Source organism: Salvia hispanica, chromosome 3 (assembly GCF_023119035.1).
Source record: "Salvia hispanica cultivar TCC Black 2014 chromosome 3, UniMelb_Shisp_WGS_1.0, whole genome shotgun sequence".
In the NCBI taxonomy this organism is placed as follows: domain Eukaryota; kingdom Viridiplantae; phylum Streptophyta; class Magnoliopsida; order Lamiales; family Lamiaceae; genus Salvia; species Salvia hispanica.
This window is the reverse complement of record NC_062967.1, coordinates 10415188-10429930: the sequence shown is the minus strand read 5'-3', so window position 1 is coordinate 10429930 and position 14743 is coordinate 10415188. Positions and strand designations below refer to the sequence as shown.

At 37.5% G+C, this 14743-nt stretch overlaps 2 protein-coding genes across 2 annotated transcripts; both read left to right on the top strand.

The window, feature by feature from the left end:
- Window positions 1-7390: 7390 nt before the first annotated feature.
- LOC125213001 (probable LRR receptor-like serine/threonine-protein kinase At1g05700) lies at window positions 7391-10464 on the top strand. Its single transcript, XM_048113332.1, has 8 exons — window positions 7391-7936; window positions 8022-8544; window positions 8691-9172; window positions 9265-9397; window positions 9499-9567; window positions 9655-9726; window positions 9791-9862; window positions 10039-10464. The coding sequence occupies exons 1-8, from the start codon at window positions 7867-7869 to the stop codon at window positions 10178-10180; spliced, it is 1563 nt and encodes a 520-aa protein (XP_047969289.1). The 5' UTR covers window positions 7391-7866; the 3' UTR covers window positions 10181-10464.
- A 615-nt stretch (window positions 10465-11079) lies between these two features.
- On the top strand, window positions 11080-13197 carry LOC125209247 (probable LRR receptor-like serine/threonine-protein kinase At1g05700). The gene is made up of 8 exons (XM_048108851.1): window positions 11080-11155; window positions 11233-11755; window positions 11829-12313; window positions 12378-12510; window positions 12593-12661; window positions 12736-12807; window positions 12901-12972; window positions 13102-13197. Exons 1-8 carry the CDS (start codon window positions 11080-11082, stop codon window positions 13187-13189), a joined length of 1518 nt encoding a protein of 505 aa, XP_047964808.1. The 3' UTR covers window positions 13190-13197.
- The last annotated feature ends 1546 nt before the right edge of the window (window positions 13198-14743 follow it).

The window sequence follows — 14743 nt, the reverse complement described above, 5'->3', positions numbered from 1 at the left end:
CCATTTTTGGTAGTGGACCTCATATTCCACTAACTCATTTCTACTCACATTTTATTATAGAACTAATACTTTAAAACTAAGACCCACATCCCACCAATTTTTTCAACTCATTTTCCATTACATTTTTTAAAAACCGTGTCAGGTAGTGTGTCAAAATTTGGGGGACGGAGGTAGTACTATTTATGAACATGATAACTGTAACATCCCGGAATTTCGAACCCTAATTTAGAGCCGCAAAATTTCCTGATTAATGACTTAGGAGACGTGAATTAATTGAGGAACGAAGTTATGACCGTGCGTTGGAAGTTTGAAAAGTCAAACTTGTTGAATATATGACGTGGCATGTGAATATTTGAATTAAAGGAATTATGAGGTGAATTATTTGTTTAAGGGTGAGTGAGAATATTAGGAAAATTTCCATAAATTCTATAGCCACATAATTTTGAGATTTTCGACCCCTTCACTTTATTGGAGGAAGAATTCTATTTTTTTCGGATTTAATTTAATTCTTGGGATATTTATCCAAATTAAATCCAAAACCTAATTATTCTCTATTTCTTATTGAGAAAAATCGAACCGTATTGATTCTAGGTGATTTTCGAAAATCACCTATGTTTGGGAAGGAGGAATTATTTTATTGTTTAGTTGATCCCTTATTTGATTTCCTTCCATACCTAGAATTTAAATATTCTAGCAAATCTTACAATACCTCAAGGAGATCTTGCCATATCTTATTTTAGTTAATATTAAAAATCCATTGCTTATTTAAAAGGCATAGTACACGTCTATTTTCCTTTCTTCAATGGGAGGATTTTTATTTTTATTTTGCTCCGTGATATTTTATTCTACTCCGTAAAATATACAAAACAAAATCTTGGCTAAGTACAAGCCATGATTTTCGAAAATTCATGCCTTGAAACCCTAACTCATTTTTTTATTTCTTCTTCCCTACTCCACAATATTTATTCTTATTTAATTGTGTTGAATCAAATCTTTCCAAATATTCTAAAGATCTTATTGAACCCTATAAATAAGAGAAACACCTAACCCTGGCCATAAAATTTTCGCCCCCCACCCAAAGTACACGCCTCCCTCTCTTCTCTCACTCTCTCAATTTTTCTTCTTCTATTCTCCAATATTTCGTCATCTTTTGGAGAAGAATTGAAGTTTAATTCAAAAATCTTGAAGAACCAAGGCTAATACTTTGATTTCTACCGTTCGTTTTCTCAAAAAGGTATTCTCATATTAATCTTCTTCTTCTAACCGATTAATCGGTGCTCTTGAACCCTCATGCATATAGAACGAGTGAAAGAGGGGAATAAATTGATGATTGGGATGTATGTGTGTATGTGTGAAACCGTATGTGTGTGTGTGTGTGTTTGGTGTGTGTGTGTTGGCAAAACACTCATGTGTGATATATGTTGATCTAGAGTTAAGATGCGAATGAGATTTATTTGATGAACATGATTTTGATTGGTGATATTAAGATAAATCGATGGGAAAAGGGAAAGCATTGAGACATGCATGTTTTAGGAGTGGGATTTGGAACTGATTCGTGATATGTGCCTATGTGATTAAAAGGTGAAACCTCGGTTGCGAAGCAGGATAACAAAGGGAAAGAACATACTTGAAACCTAAGCAGTCGAGGTGGGCTTTATTCTTAAACTCTTTTATGTGCAAACTTATGAATGTGGAGAGACAAGGGTGGTTTAACTGTTATGCCATGCCTATGACTGTTTTGTTGTGATATTGTGCGCCTGATGCCCAGTTTGAGAGTTCGCTCCATTGGGCTATAGGGCTATGGATATGTTTAAACGAATTCGGGTCTGAGTAGGGCCACAAACCCTACCAGGCTATGTATACTGTGGGATCGGGAGCCGTCCTTGCTAGTTGGCCGGTCTTGTGGGCGAAAAGTGTGACCACACTTTCGCCGCACCATGGAAATGTTGTGATTGTGGAAATTGATGAGAAAAGTGGGGAGATGTTTGACTGGCCAGTCTATGGAAATATTTTTGTGATACTCGTTGAATATTTATTTTGATAATTGTTAAACCTCGAGTTCACTATGGTAAGGGTGACATAACTTATAAAATGTTTTGGCAACGAGTTCACTGAGTACTTCAAAATACTCAGCCCTGCATGTGTTTTCCTTATGTACAAGTTGAACGACGACGAGCGGTGGCGGGTGTTGAGCACATTAATAAAATAAGATGGATATTTTGAACTTCGAGTGTAGTTGTGTCTTCATACATAAATTCACTTCCTCTTGGTCGTTTCCGCTGAATTTTTGAAACACTTTAGTATTATTTGGATATTTTGCACCTGTGCCTTTTGGTTTAGAAGCTTGAGACTTGTTGTGGTTTTTGTTGAATTTATGTCGAACCCTTGATTTTTTATCATAGTCTATGGTATCTATTTTTATTTAAATCTTCTAGGTTAATTGTTGACTCATTGCTTTGGTAGTTCGTTAAATGTCTTGCTCAAACCTCTTAAAATGAAACCCTAGCCTATGTTTTATTACTTTTAAGTCCGTTTTGGTAGCAGTCGCCGCATTTAATATACCCTAGAGAGACGGGCTGTTACAATAACAGTAATATAACCAACAGTAATATAACCAGTGTATAAATGCAGTAGGGTCTGGAGGAGTTGGGACTTGCATCGATCCTTGAAGATAGAAAAAAAATGGGATTGGATTGTCTGCAGCAGCAATCTGAGTAAAGATTTTTTGTCTTCCTTTGCCGTTTTCATGGGATTGGATCGATTGTCTGCAGCAGCAATCTTGTACCACGAGTCACCGCATTGTAATTATTTCTAAAATTTTACATGAGATCATTTTTGTTACGTTAGACGTCCCAAAATGGAAAATTGGAATATTATTTCGTGGACGGTGAGAGTACTAATTTACGTTTATTTGACAGGTCTCTTGTTGGCTATGGTCTATCTGGGTCGCTACCAGATTTCAGCTCAATGGATGCTCTTAGAAAAATGTGAGGTTCTTTGTTTTTTATTTTAATGAACGTTTGATTTTCAATACTACAATTTTTCTCATATGGAGTATATGAATTGATTGATTTGCAGAGATTTTAGCAACAACAGCTTACAAGGGCCTATTCCTGAATTTCTTGGAACATTACCAAACCTATAAATTTTGTAAATTTACAAAGATAACATGTTCACTGGAGCGATACCACGCTCCTTATCGAGGAAATCAGGCCTAATATTAACGTAATTAAAGCTCATTTAACAAACATTTTAAATACCCACCCTAAACCCTAATCTAAAAGTGAAAAAGTGAAAAAGTGAAGCAGAAGAAGGTTATAGAAACGCTTTCATCTATCATTGTGTTAAAAAGTTGGGGGAGAGTGTGATGCAGTAGCACAAGATGTGGAAATCCTTTTCTTTAGCTTATTTGCTGATCAAAACTGAATTGGATCAAATTTCAATCATCAATTGAATCAAATCCGTTGAAAATCTCCGATAGCTTCTATATTGTTGTGTTTGAAGACTAATTCCTCCATTTCAATGGCTCCCTCTGTCCACCGCCGGCCGTCACTGCAATTTAGATTTCCGGCGACGAGATCATGCGCAGATCACGGGGAGTGAGGATCTAGGTAACTGTTTATCTATATGCATGGAATTCACTCACTCCATATCCTTTATCTCTTGCAATGAATCCAAAATAGGAGTAGCAACATTCTAGAGTTACTGTTTGCCGCCATCACTGCGTCTATCTTCGTATTATAATCGATGAAGATTTTAGTGTATGAGGAAATGTGGTGTTGCTGGGATAATGAATGTTTAAGTCATCAAAGTGTACATTGTTTTTGTAAAAGTTGCTATGTCCTAGTTAACAAATCACAACTTGGAAGAAGCATTGCATATGTGCATATCTGTGATTAATAACTTGCTACATGCTTATATTGTAAATTGTAATAGTGGTTTAGGCTTTAGACATTGATAATATTTTAATATTGCAAATTTGGTTTGAAATTTCGTACTTACAGAGACTATAATAATAGAAAAATAGTTACATTAATTACTAAATCTTCGGTGCACATTATGACTGTTTCAATTTTCTCGTTTGTTCAAATCAATTAAAAATGCATGTCAGCTTCATCCATTATCACATAAGAGTCATTTTAATCTAATTCGAAATATTAACGTAACAATTTGGCTGATGAAATACATATATATATATCCATGTTCAACTATACATAAGAATTTACCTAATTAATCTAATTAATTATTAATGTTGCCTTCATCGCGCGAGTCAACAACCCGCGTAAAGTTAGTTAATATTATGAAAATATATGTATAAGTTGAGGATGAAAGTAAAAGTTGTGATGATCAATTAATTGCAGCACATTCATGGCTCCGAGTTCAGTTCTTTTCGCCCTTTGCCTTTTATTTTTGGTAACAGCCGATGATAAAATAATAAAGCTATCACGAATGAATTCTATTATAATTTGTTTGATGATTTTGAATGTGAACTTGGAGTGATGCTTACTTGTTTAAGTAACTCGTGTTGCATGTTAATGAGAGTTATGGTTTCTAATTGGTTGAGTACTTTGTTATGGTTCTAAGTTTTCTAAAGTTGGAATGACTAACGAGGTTTCAAATTTAAAATTTTAAAACTAAGTTAAGTGTGAAAGTGCTAGGAGCGGCGCATCCGAGGCTCGAGGATGGACAACCAAACCAGGCTTTGAGGAGATTATTTTGGATTGCAGCTTTCGAGGTGGGGTTTACATTTATCTGTAAGCGTAGTGGTTACATGGTTATGATCATTGTTGTGTCATGCGTCATTCATATGAGCTTATGGGCCCATGAGGGGTCAGATCCACGAGGGATCATATGGGTCGCTGACAGCCCACCAATGGCCCACGAGGGGTTAGGTCCACGAGGGACCGAGACTAGTCTCATATAGATGTCAGCAAAGTTGAGATGGTTCATTATGTTATGATTCATTACACAATTGGTTATAACTGCTTGCAGCGTATTCCCCACTGAGTGTGCTTGCATACTCACACCCCGTTATTTAATGTTTTTTAGGTTAAGGAGGGTGACGGGGCAGCGGTCAACGTGGTCCACGGTCTTCCAACACAATTTTTGACTAGTACCCATTTTGGGATTTTAGGGTAAATATGATCAGTTTAGATATTTTTATATTTGAAAATCATGTGATCGATAATGGTGTTGTTGCGTGGACTTCGTGGGCTGTGACCCAGAAATCTCTTTTGATAAAATTTTGTATTTAGGAGATCTGATCTTTTTGGTCAACTTACCAGATGAATCGCCGCCATATAAACTTTTATGATGAGCTCTCAAAATTTATCCCCAGTTTTTAGCCAAGTGCTACATTGGTTTCTCCCTTATTTCTCCCTTATTTCTCCCTAACTCAACATTTCATTTTTACATCATTATTTTTTATATTATTTAATTTTCCCTACAAATGTATTTAATAAATAGACTAATAATGAACAATTCATCGTTGTATTAATCATTGGAAAATATAATACAACGAGAAAAAAAAAACTACAAATAAAAAACGCAAATAAACAAAGATTTAAAAAAAAAAAATCTAAGACGGAGGGGCCGGAGGGGCGTCGGGATCGAGCCCCAGCGTACTCTGCAGGTGTTGGATGCATTTCCAGAGGGCCGCCTTTTCTTCAGGGGTCCCGCCGCCGGTGAAGTACAGCGTGTACATCTGGGTCAGATTGGCGACATTGCTCGAATAAGTGGCTTTTTCTAAGTCGATGACGGATTCCGACGCGACTTCCGACGTTGCGCCCTTCCCCTTCCGCCTCCCCTTCGCCTTCTTCACTCCCTCCGGGCGCTCGTGCGGACCATCCCCACTCAAGTCGATGTGGGCCGCGCTCCCCTCGCTCTCCGAAACGCTAAGTCGCGAGCGCACCGATTTCCCGTGCAGCGCGTCGTGCATTCCCGTCCGGAATTTGGGGAGATCCTTCAGCTTATCGTAGATGTTCCAATACTTGAAGCCCTTCGTCGACAAGTACTGGCTACTATACATCCGGATGGCCTCATCTCGGACCATGTGCTCGTTCTGGCCACTCGTCATGTGAGTCATCAAGTTAGAATAAATACCGTTGAAGTGCCCGCAGTCCCTCATGAGGCGCTCCCAATGCCGACGGATCGCCTCGCTGCCATGGTCCTTCATCGAGGCGAACTTTTCTTCCAAAAGCTCATAATTTTGATGAAAATTGAAGATTGGGAGAAGAGATTGAAAATGGAGAGAATGAAGATTGTGGGTGATGAATGGAGGAAGTGGAGGAAATATTTATAGGGGTGGAATGTAAAATAGCCGTTGGGTTCAAAAAAAAAAAAAAAAAATTTTAATTATCGCCGATTATCGCCGAGCGTCGCCACAGTGGCCGGCGATCGCTCGGCGATAATCCGGCGTTAGAACGCCACTCGATCAGCGAAGCAATTTTTATATTTGAAAATCATGTGATCGATAATGGTGTTGTTGCGTGGACTTCGTGGGCTGTGACCCAGAAATCTCTTTTGATAAAATTTTGTATTTAGGAGATCTGATCTTTTTGGTCAACTTACCAGATGAAATATAAACTTTTATGATGAGCTCTCATTGAATATAGACATATTTGTTGATTGGGAAAATTGTTTTTACTCGATGAAGTATAATGTCAATGAGGAATTTTCTTTTAAGTTTATACAATCGTTTCTGTTTTTCTTATTTTCATTTAAATTCTCAATTTTCAAAATAGAAGAAATTCGTATTTTAGTATTTTGGTAGCGTCCCTAATTTTAAAGAGTTCGGGGCGTTACATTAAATGTTCCACATTTTATAAATATAACTAATTTTTGTTATTATTTATTGGATTGATGACATGATAATTTTATCGGGAACAACCCGATTAACCAGTTGGGCTTGCCCGAAAACCGAACTTTTAAGGTTATGGGCGAATATTTATAACCCAAAAAAAATCACAAATCGATTAGTCCACACCCAATTGACTAGCAGCCTGAATAGGGTTGACCCAAAATCTGTTGAGCCGACCCGATTAACGTCCCTAAGAGAATCCAAAAAAAAAAATGAAACGTCCTAAAAGGAAACACAAAAAAATCATTTTAAATACATACTATAAACTTTAAACCTTTTTTAACTCTAAAAACCACTTCTGTCGTTGGTCCCACAAAGAATTAAAAAGAAATTGAGGACTCAAACTCAATGAGTAAACTTGGAATTTAACTCTTGGCAGAAAAAAAATCCCTAGTTTGGCTCTACATGGAGATGAATCCAAAACAGCTCCATTCCATGGAGAAAGCTTCAACGGCGTCGTAATTGCAGACTCTCCTATATCCACGGTTCATAGCTTTTTCCACTTTACCTCTACCAACTTAACAAGATCTTTTCAAACATAGACTTTTCGTAGGAGATTAGGTTCTTTAACAATTTCTGCACACATCACTTGGTATTGACTTCACGCAGATGACGTGTCGCACATCTGAGTCTTGATCATAGTATTTATATATTATTGGTGTCTGCTCCAAATTTGTTTACTCACTGTCACTGGCGAAGGATTTTTAGTGTATCTGAAAGAGAGTGTACACTTTTGTATCAGAATCGCGCAGGAAGAGTTCAACTATGGTGCTATTTCTATTGTTGAATAATAACATGTTGATATTACAATAATCCTATGGTGTAAGACCATATGTTCTCATCTCTAATTAATGTGTTTTTCTTCCTTTAATCAAATTGTGAGAATGTTTCTCCAATTCTGGTTCTGTCCTTTTCAATATGAGATACTGCGAATGTCAATGGAAAGAATTGTACCTTCCACATATAAAATGAGTTGTTTCTCATGAAAAATATACACTAATCCTGGCATGGATTCTCGTTGGTTTTTGATCTCTCTGGTTTTTTTGCTATGCACTAGTCTATCTACATCAGCTGATGGTCAAATTTCATTTTAAGCATCAATTACTCTGTGTGTGTGTGTGTGGCTGTTTTCAGGATATAATATCTTGGTTTATTGTTGCAGTTTTTATCAGCATTGACTGTGGATCATCATTCCCGTACAGAGACGGAAATGGGATTGCTTGGGTGGGGGACGATGAATACGTGCAGAGTGGTGAATCCCGTTCTGTCAAACCACTAAATTCCTGGTCCCACGTAGCGGACACTCTGAGGGTGTTCACTACTCGGACCAAGAACTGCTACCACATCAACTCTGTGAAGAAGGGGCGTGTCCTTGTGCGTGCTAGTTTTTACTACGGGAACTACGATGGCAAGTCTTTGCCTCCCACATTTGCTATCCACTTCGATGGGAACTTCTGGGATACAGTCCAGACGTCAAGTTCACAGTTCTACTACTATGAGGTGACTTATGTATTGAAGAGGGACTTCATTAGCGTCTGTCTTGCTCAGACAGAACCAGACCAGTTCCCCTTCATATCAACTCTTGAAGTACGCAGTTTGGAGTCGTATATGTATAACCATGTCGATGACAGTTATCCGTTGTTCGTGTGGAGAAGGGTTGCTTTCGGCTCAAAGAAGCCTATATTGTACTGTACTTAACTTTTCTAGATCCCAGTTTGGTGTTGCTTCTTTACTCATTTAAAATGCTTTAAGCCATCTTATTTCAAGAACAATCAAAACTGTTATGCAAAGTCATGAGTTCCTAAAATCTTGGGGTGACATGGCTATGCAGGTACCCTGATGATCCCTATGACAGACTATGGAATGTTGCACTCTATGGGAATGGGTCGATCCCAGTTTCAGGTGATGCAATCTTTGGTGAGCAGATATTGTTACTTGATAAACCACCACCTGCGGTTCTCAGGAATGCAATCACTGCAACAACCCCAAATGCAAGCATAGAGTTGTTGATGGGATTCCCTTCTTATGAAATTAATGTTTACATAAACTGGTACTTCTCAGAAGTTACTCGGTTAGGAGCAGGCCAGAATCGGTCTTTCAGAATTTTCAAGGATAACAAGTCCTACTCAGAACCAATCTTGCCTCCGTATGGGAATTGTGTTGAGATGTGGGTCAGTGAAATTACAGTTTCATCAAATACCACGTTTTCTCTTGTGCCTACCAATGTTTCTACACTTCCCCCACTCATTAATGCTTTGGAAATATTTCGAATCCCAGTTGACAAGTTAACTGATGGTACCAACAATAAAGATGGTAAGAAATTTGCTTTGAGTGTGTCCCATTAAATTCATCTCTAGTTTTATTGCTAAACAATCAACAACCATGGCTTTATTTTGCTGATTCAGTTGAAGGCTTAGCTTCTCTTCAAGAGAGATTTAGCTCGTTACAAAGTTGGACAGGCGATCCTTGTCTTCCAGCAAATTATACATGGGATTGGATCAAATGCAATCTTGCTCCTATTCCGCGAGTAACAGCGCTGTAATGATTTTTATGCACCAAATTTTACTTCTTTTTGTTTGACAATATACATATCTTAATATATGGTTGATGTACTTATAGTATTTTTTTCCATTTGACAGGCTTCTCAATGGCTACAACTTGTCAGGGTTGCTTCCAGATTTCAGTTCCATGGATGCTCTACAAACAATGTGATTTTTAGACACATTTACCGCTCCTAATCAATTTATAGAAATATTTTCCGTTCAAATATATTAAAAAGGTTTTTGGATTGGCAGCGATGTTCAGAACAACAGCTTGCGAGGGCCTATACCTGATTTTCTTGGGAAATTACCCAGCCTCAAAATATTGTACGTCAAATAAATATTGCACTTTGTTCTCTTCAGTAGCAGATAATTTTGTGTTTTGATGCAGGAATCTTGCGGATAATCAGTTCAACGGTAGTGTGCCAGCCTCCCTTAGAACAAAACAGGGACTAAAGTTAACGTAAGTTAATTAACCAAAGCGCCTGTTTACAAATCTCTCTTCATCTTTCCAACAAATATATATTCTTTATCATTGTTGAGTGCTTAGGAACTTGCATAGTTGGTGGTGGGTATGAAGTTATATTCTTCTTTTAATATTTATTTCCCGATATATAAATGTGTGTTTACATGTTTCAGGGTGTCTGGGAATCCTGGGCTGTGTACATCATGCGACATTGTAGCAGCACCTCCACCAGATGGAAACTCGTCAATCCAGAAGAAGAAGAACATTCCAGCGTTACTGTTTTCCGTCATCACGGCCTCTATCGTTATACTTTAATCGAGGGAGATTTGTTGTGTGAGCAAATGCGCATTCAGTTTGTGTGTGTGACGAATTAAGAATAAATGTTGTGGAAAATGAATGTCTAAGTCATCAAAATGTTTCCCTTTCCTAGTAACAGTTGTCGTGAAATACTGTAAGTAGACTATCATGATTATGTAATCACATCCACTTGTTAGAAGCACTGCATAAGAATTTACTCAGTCTCTCAAATTTGTTCACCTAACCATTTAATTTGGCTTTTCATATCGATAATTTACAAACTTGAGGAGTCCAGTTGTTTAGCTGTTGAGATTGATCAAACTGTAAATAAGTTAAGTAATATTGCAACTATGGTTTTGAAATTTCATACATTATTGTTATGCTGAACTCTGCAGATTCACAGTACAATATAAGTAAAGTAATGTTGCATTACATGTTGTGGAATAATGTATAAAAAAAATTACCTGCTTCAACAACGTCGTAAATGCGGACTCTCCTATATCCACGGTCGATACCTTTTTCCAGTTGACCTTGAGCAACTTGACAAAAAAATTTCGAACATAGACTTTGCCTTGGAGATTAGCTTCTTTAAGAATTTCTGCACACACCACTTGTAATTGACTTCTTGCAAACGACGTGTGTAGCTATATCTCAGTCTTAAATCATACGAACATCATTAAATTGTAATCTGAACTTCTGAAGTGTACATTTTCAGTATCAAAGTTGCTCAGGAAGATTTCAACTACAGTGCTATTTTGTTGTTGAATAAAAGTATAATACCATGTTGATATTAAATAATCCTATGATGTAATGTGTTTTTACAACCTTCTATCAAAATTATTCCGACTTCCAAGAGAAACTATCAACATCCGAAGAATGTTTCTCCAATTCTAATTGAATAAAATCAGTTATTTCCCATGAAAAAACATATTTCTTGGCATGGCTTCTCGTTGGTTCATTCGCTATGCACAAGTCTTTCTACATCAGCTGATGGTAAAATTTCATTTTAAGCATCAATAGCTCTGTTTCTCTCTGTTTTCAGGCTATAACATCTTGATTTATCGTTGCAGTTTTTATCAGCATTGACTGTGGATCATCATCCCCGTTCAGAGACGAAAACGGGATAGCTTGGTTGGGGGACGACAAATACGTGCAGAGTGGCGAATCCCGTTCCGTCAAACCTCTAAATTCCAGGCCCAGCGTCAAAGATACCCTGAGGGTGTTCACTACTCGGAACAAGAACTGCTACCACAGCGACTCTGTGAAGAAGGGCCGCGTCCTCGTGCGTGCTAGCTTTTACTACGGGAACTATGATGGCAAGTCTTTTCCTCCCACGTTTGATCTCCACTTCGACGGAAACTTCTGGACTAATGTCCAGACGTCGATTACAGAGTTCTACTACTATGAGGTGACTTATGTACTCAAGAGGGAATCCATCAGCGTGTGTCTTGCTCAGACGAAACCGGGCCAGTTCCCCTTCATATCGGCTCTTGAAGTGCGCAGTTTGGAGTCATCTATGTATAACTATGTCAACGACAGTTATCCGTTGCTCGTGTGGAAAAGGGTTGCTTTTGGCTCAAATAAGGTTCTTAGGTACTAAACTGCATCTTATTGGCATATTGTTAAGTACTTATGTTATATAAAGCATGGTGATATGAAATTGCAGGTTCCAGGAAGATCCGTACGACAGACTATGGAATGTTGGACTTTATGGGAACGGCTCAATCCCAGTTTCGGGTGATGCCATCTTTACTCAGAGGCCAAATGTAATCGATAATCCACCACCTGCGGTGCTCAGGAATGCAATCACTGCAAAAACCCCGAACACAAGCGTAGAATTGTTGATGGGATTTCCTTCTTATGAAATCAATGTCTACATAAACTGGTACTTCTCTGAAGTTACTCGGTTAGGACCAGGCCAGAATCGGTCCTTCAGGATTTTCAAGGATAACGAGTCCTACTCGGAACCAATCATTCCTCTTTACGGAGATTGTGTTGAGATGATACTGGACAGTGCAAATGCAGTTTCATCGAACACCACATTCTCTCTTGTGCCCACCAACGTCTCTACGCTTCTCCCACTCATTAATGCTCTGGAAATATTTCAACTCCCGGACGACAAGTTAACTGATGGTACCAACAAGAAAGATGGTAAGAAGCTTGCTTTTGAGTGGATGCAAACATATGAATTCATCTCTAATTATTGGTGATTCAGTTGAAGGCTTAGCTTCTCTGCAAGAGAGATTTAAATTATTGCAAAGTTGGACAAGCGATCCTTGTCTGCCAGCACCTTATACATGGGATTGGATCAAATGCAGTCTTGATCCTATTCCGCGAGTAACAGCACTGTAACTATTCTCATATTCATAGACCAAATTTTGCTTCTCCTTTGTGTTATGGTTCATAAACTTCATTTTTTCGGTTTGACAGGCTTCTTAATGGCTACGGCCTGTCAGGGTCGCTTCCGGATTTTAGTTCCATGGATGCTCTTCAAACAAAGTGATTCTATTTCCTAATCAATTTATAGAAATATTTTTACTTCAAAAATGTTAAAACTGTTTTTGGATTGGCAGAGATGTTCAGAACAACAGATTGCGAGGGCCTATACCTGATTTTCTTGGGACATTGCCCAACCTAAAAATATTGTATGTCGTCCCAAAAATTAATCAAGAAATAAATTTTTGTCGCGCTCTGTCTCTGTTCTCTTCCGTAGCTGATAATTTTGTGTTTTGATGCAGGAATCTTGCTGATAATCAGTTCAATGGCAGTGTGCCAGCCTCCTTGTCAACAAAAAAGGGCTTAAATCTAACGTAAGTTAGTTTATTACAAAATCTATCTTTATCTTTATGACAAATGTATATTCCTAGCTTTTTATCGTTGTTGAGTGCTATAAGCACGGATATATATTCTTCGTCTAACATTTGTTTTCTGATCTTCAGGGTATCTGGGAATCCTGGGCTGTATCGTATGCTGTCTTGGATCGAATGCAGCAACGACTACCCTGTGCGTCGTGTCACATCTCTGTGAGTTTTATGTCGCTCGAGCATGCATAGCCAAGCCCCAACAGGGCTCTTCGTTGGTGTAGTACATGTCCTGATTAGAGCATAGTAGTATCACTTTTTTCTTTTTTTTTGTAACTTTTTTATACCTCAAAACCAAACATATCATTTGTTTTTTTCTATTGTGGCTATAAATTTAACCATCTAAATCTTGAATGCAGGCAGCTACAATACCAACGTTTGTATGGGATTCTTTCAGATTTCAGTGAAATGGATGCCCTGGAGTCAATGTAATGAAACATGCTTCAGATTGTATAATTATCCTAAACTGATATTATTGATACTAAATTACTACTAAATGAGATTTTGCTTTATATACTAATTGAATAATTTCAAAAGGGTATAAATTTTTATTTCGCATTTTAATTTTGTAATACTGGACGTGAAATTTCAGGAACTATTAAAGTGAGCACGCATTTAAAAAAAAAATCTATATGAAGTAAATTTAGATTCGATTTTCTTTCATTTTTTATGCAGAGAACTGCACGGCAACAATCTAATGGGATCAATTCCAGAATTCCTTGGCTACTTGCCGTCGTTAACATATCTGTGAGTATATAATTTGCTGATTAGTAATAGTACTACTACTACTATAATTTTAAATTTATTGAACAAATTATTTTCTTTAAACTTTTATTGGTGTGAAGGAATTTAGCATTCAATTATTTTAGCGGACGGGTGCCATACTCACTGGTCAATAACAAGAGAATCCATTTGATGTAAGCTCAAGATTATTAAGAAATGCTTCTTATATAGTAGTATATTAAAGCCAAGTGGTTTACGGTTGAATTATTGCAGTGTAACAGGCAATTCCGGATTGTGTGACACAAGCTATTCGTGCTCATCGCCATACTCTCCACCCGCAGTTGATTTCGATGCACCCGATGTCCCAAGAAGAACCACAAAAAAGCTCGTAAAAATACTTGCCGGAGTGATTCCAGCAAGTTTCCTTATAACTATGGTTGGGGCAATCTGCGCATGTTACTGCCGAAAGAGCAATATGCCTCCAGCTCCTGCTGCAGGAGCTGCCACTGACCAAAACTTGACCAAACTTCATATTTTTTTGGACAATTTGCCCTTTTTAATTCATTACTTATTTTGTATTTCGGCAGTATGATTTTCTTCTCTTAAATACTTATATATTTTGTTGCACTGGTCACAAATACTCACAATCGATTTCATATAATTCGCTTTATTATTCTAGAATCAGGAGACTAAATATCCCTTAGTGTCGAGTCGGCAAAGGCAAAATCACCCTCTCAATGTGTAGAAAAATACTTATTTTATGTGATCTTTACATTTTCTTTTATGAAAAAAAAACAATACTCTTTTTCTCTCTTACTTTATCATCTCTCCCACATTTTCTCTCTATTTTTTTCTATCTCTTAATTTATGCTCTCTTCATTTAACCACTAAATACCACTACCAAAAAATTCGTACCCAAAAGAATTTTATAGTAGTAAATTTTTATTGGTGTGAATGTGGGAAGGAATTTTATAGTAGTAAATTTTAACTGATTAAA

Coding starts and splice junctions, on each gene's coding strand:
- LOC125213001 (XM_048113332.1), top strand. CDS start 7,867: ATGGATTCTCGTTGGTTTTTGATCTCTCTGGTTTTTTTGCTATGCACT. Junction 7,937..8,021: donor TCTATCTACATCAGCTGATG/GTCAAATTTCAT, acceptor TTATTGTTGCAG/TTTTTATCAGCATTGACTGT. Junction 9,863..10,038: donor AAACAGGGACTAAAGTTAAC/GTAAGTTAATTA, acceptor TACATGTTTCAG/GGTGTCTGGGAATCCTGGGC.
- LOC125209247 (XM_048108851.1), top strand. CDS start 11,080: ATGAAAAAACATATTTCTTGGCATGGCTTCTCGTTGGTTCATTCGCTA. Junction 11,756..11,828: donor GGCTCAAATAAGGTTCTTAG/GTACTAAACTGC, acceptor ATGAAATTGCAG/GTTCCAGGAAGATCCGTACG. Junction 12,808..12,900: donor TTGCCCAACCTAAAAATATT/GTATGTCGTCCC, acceptor GTTTTGATGCAG/GAATCTTGCTGATAATCAGT.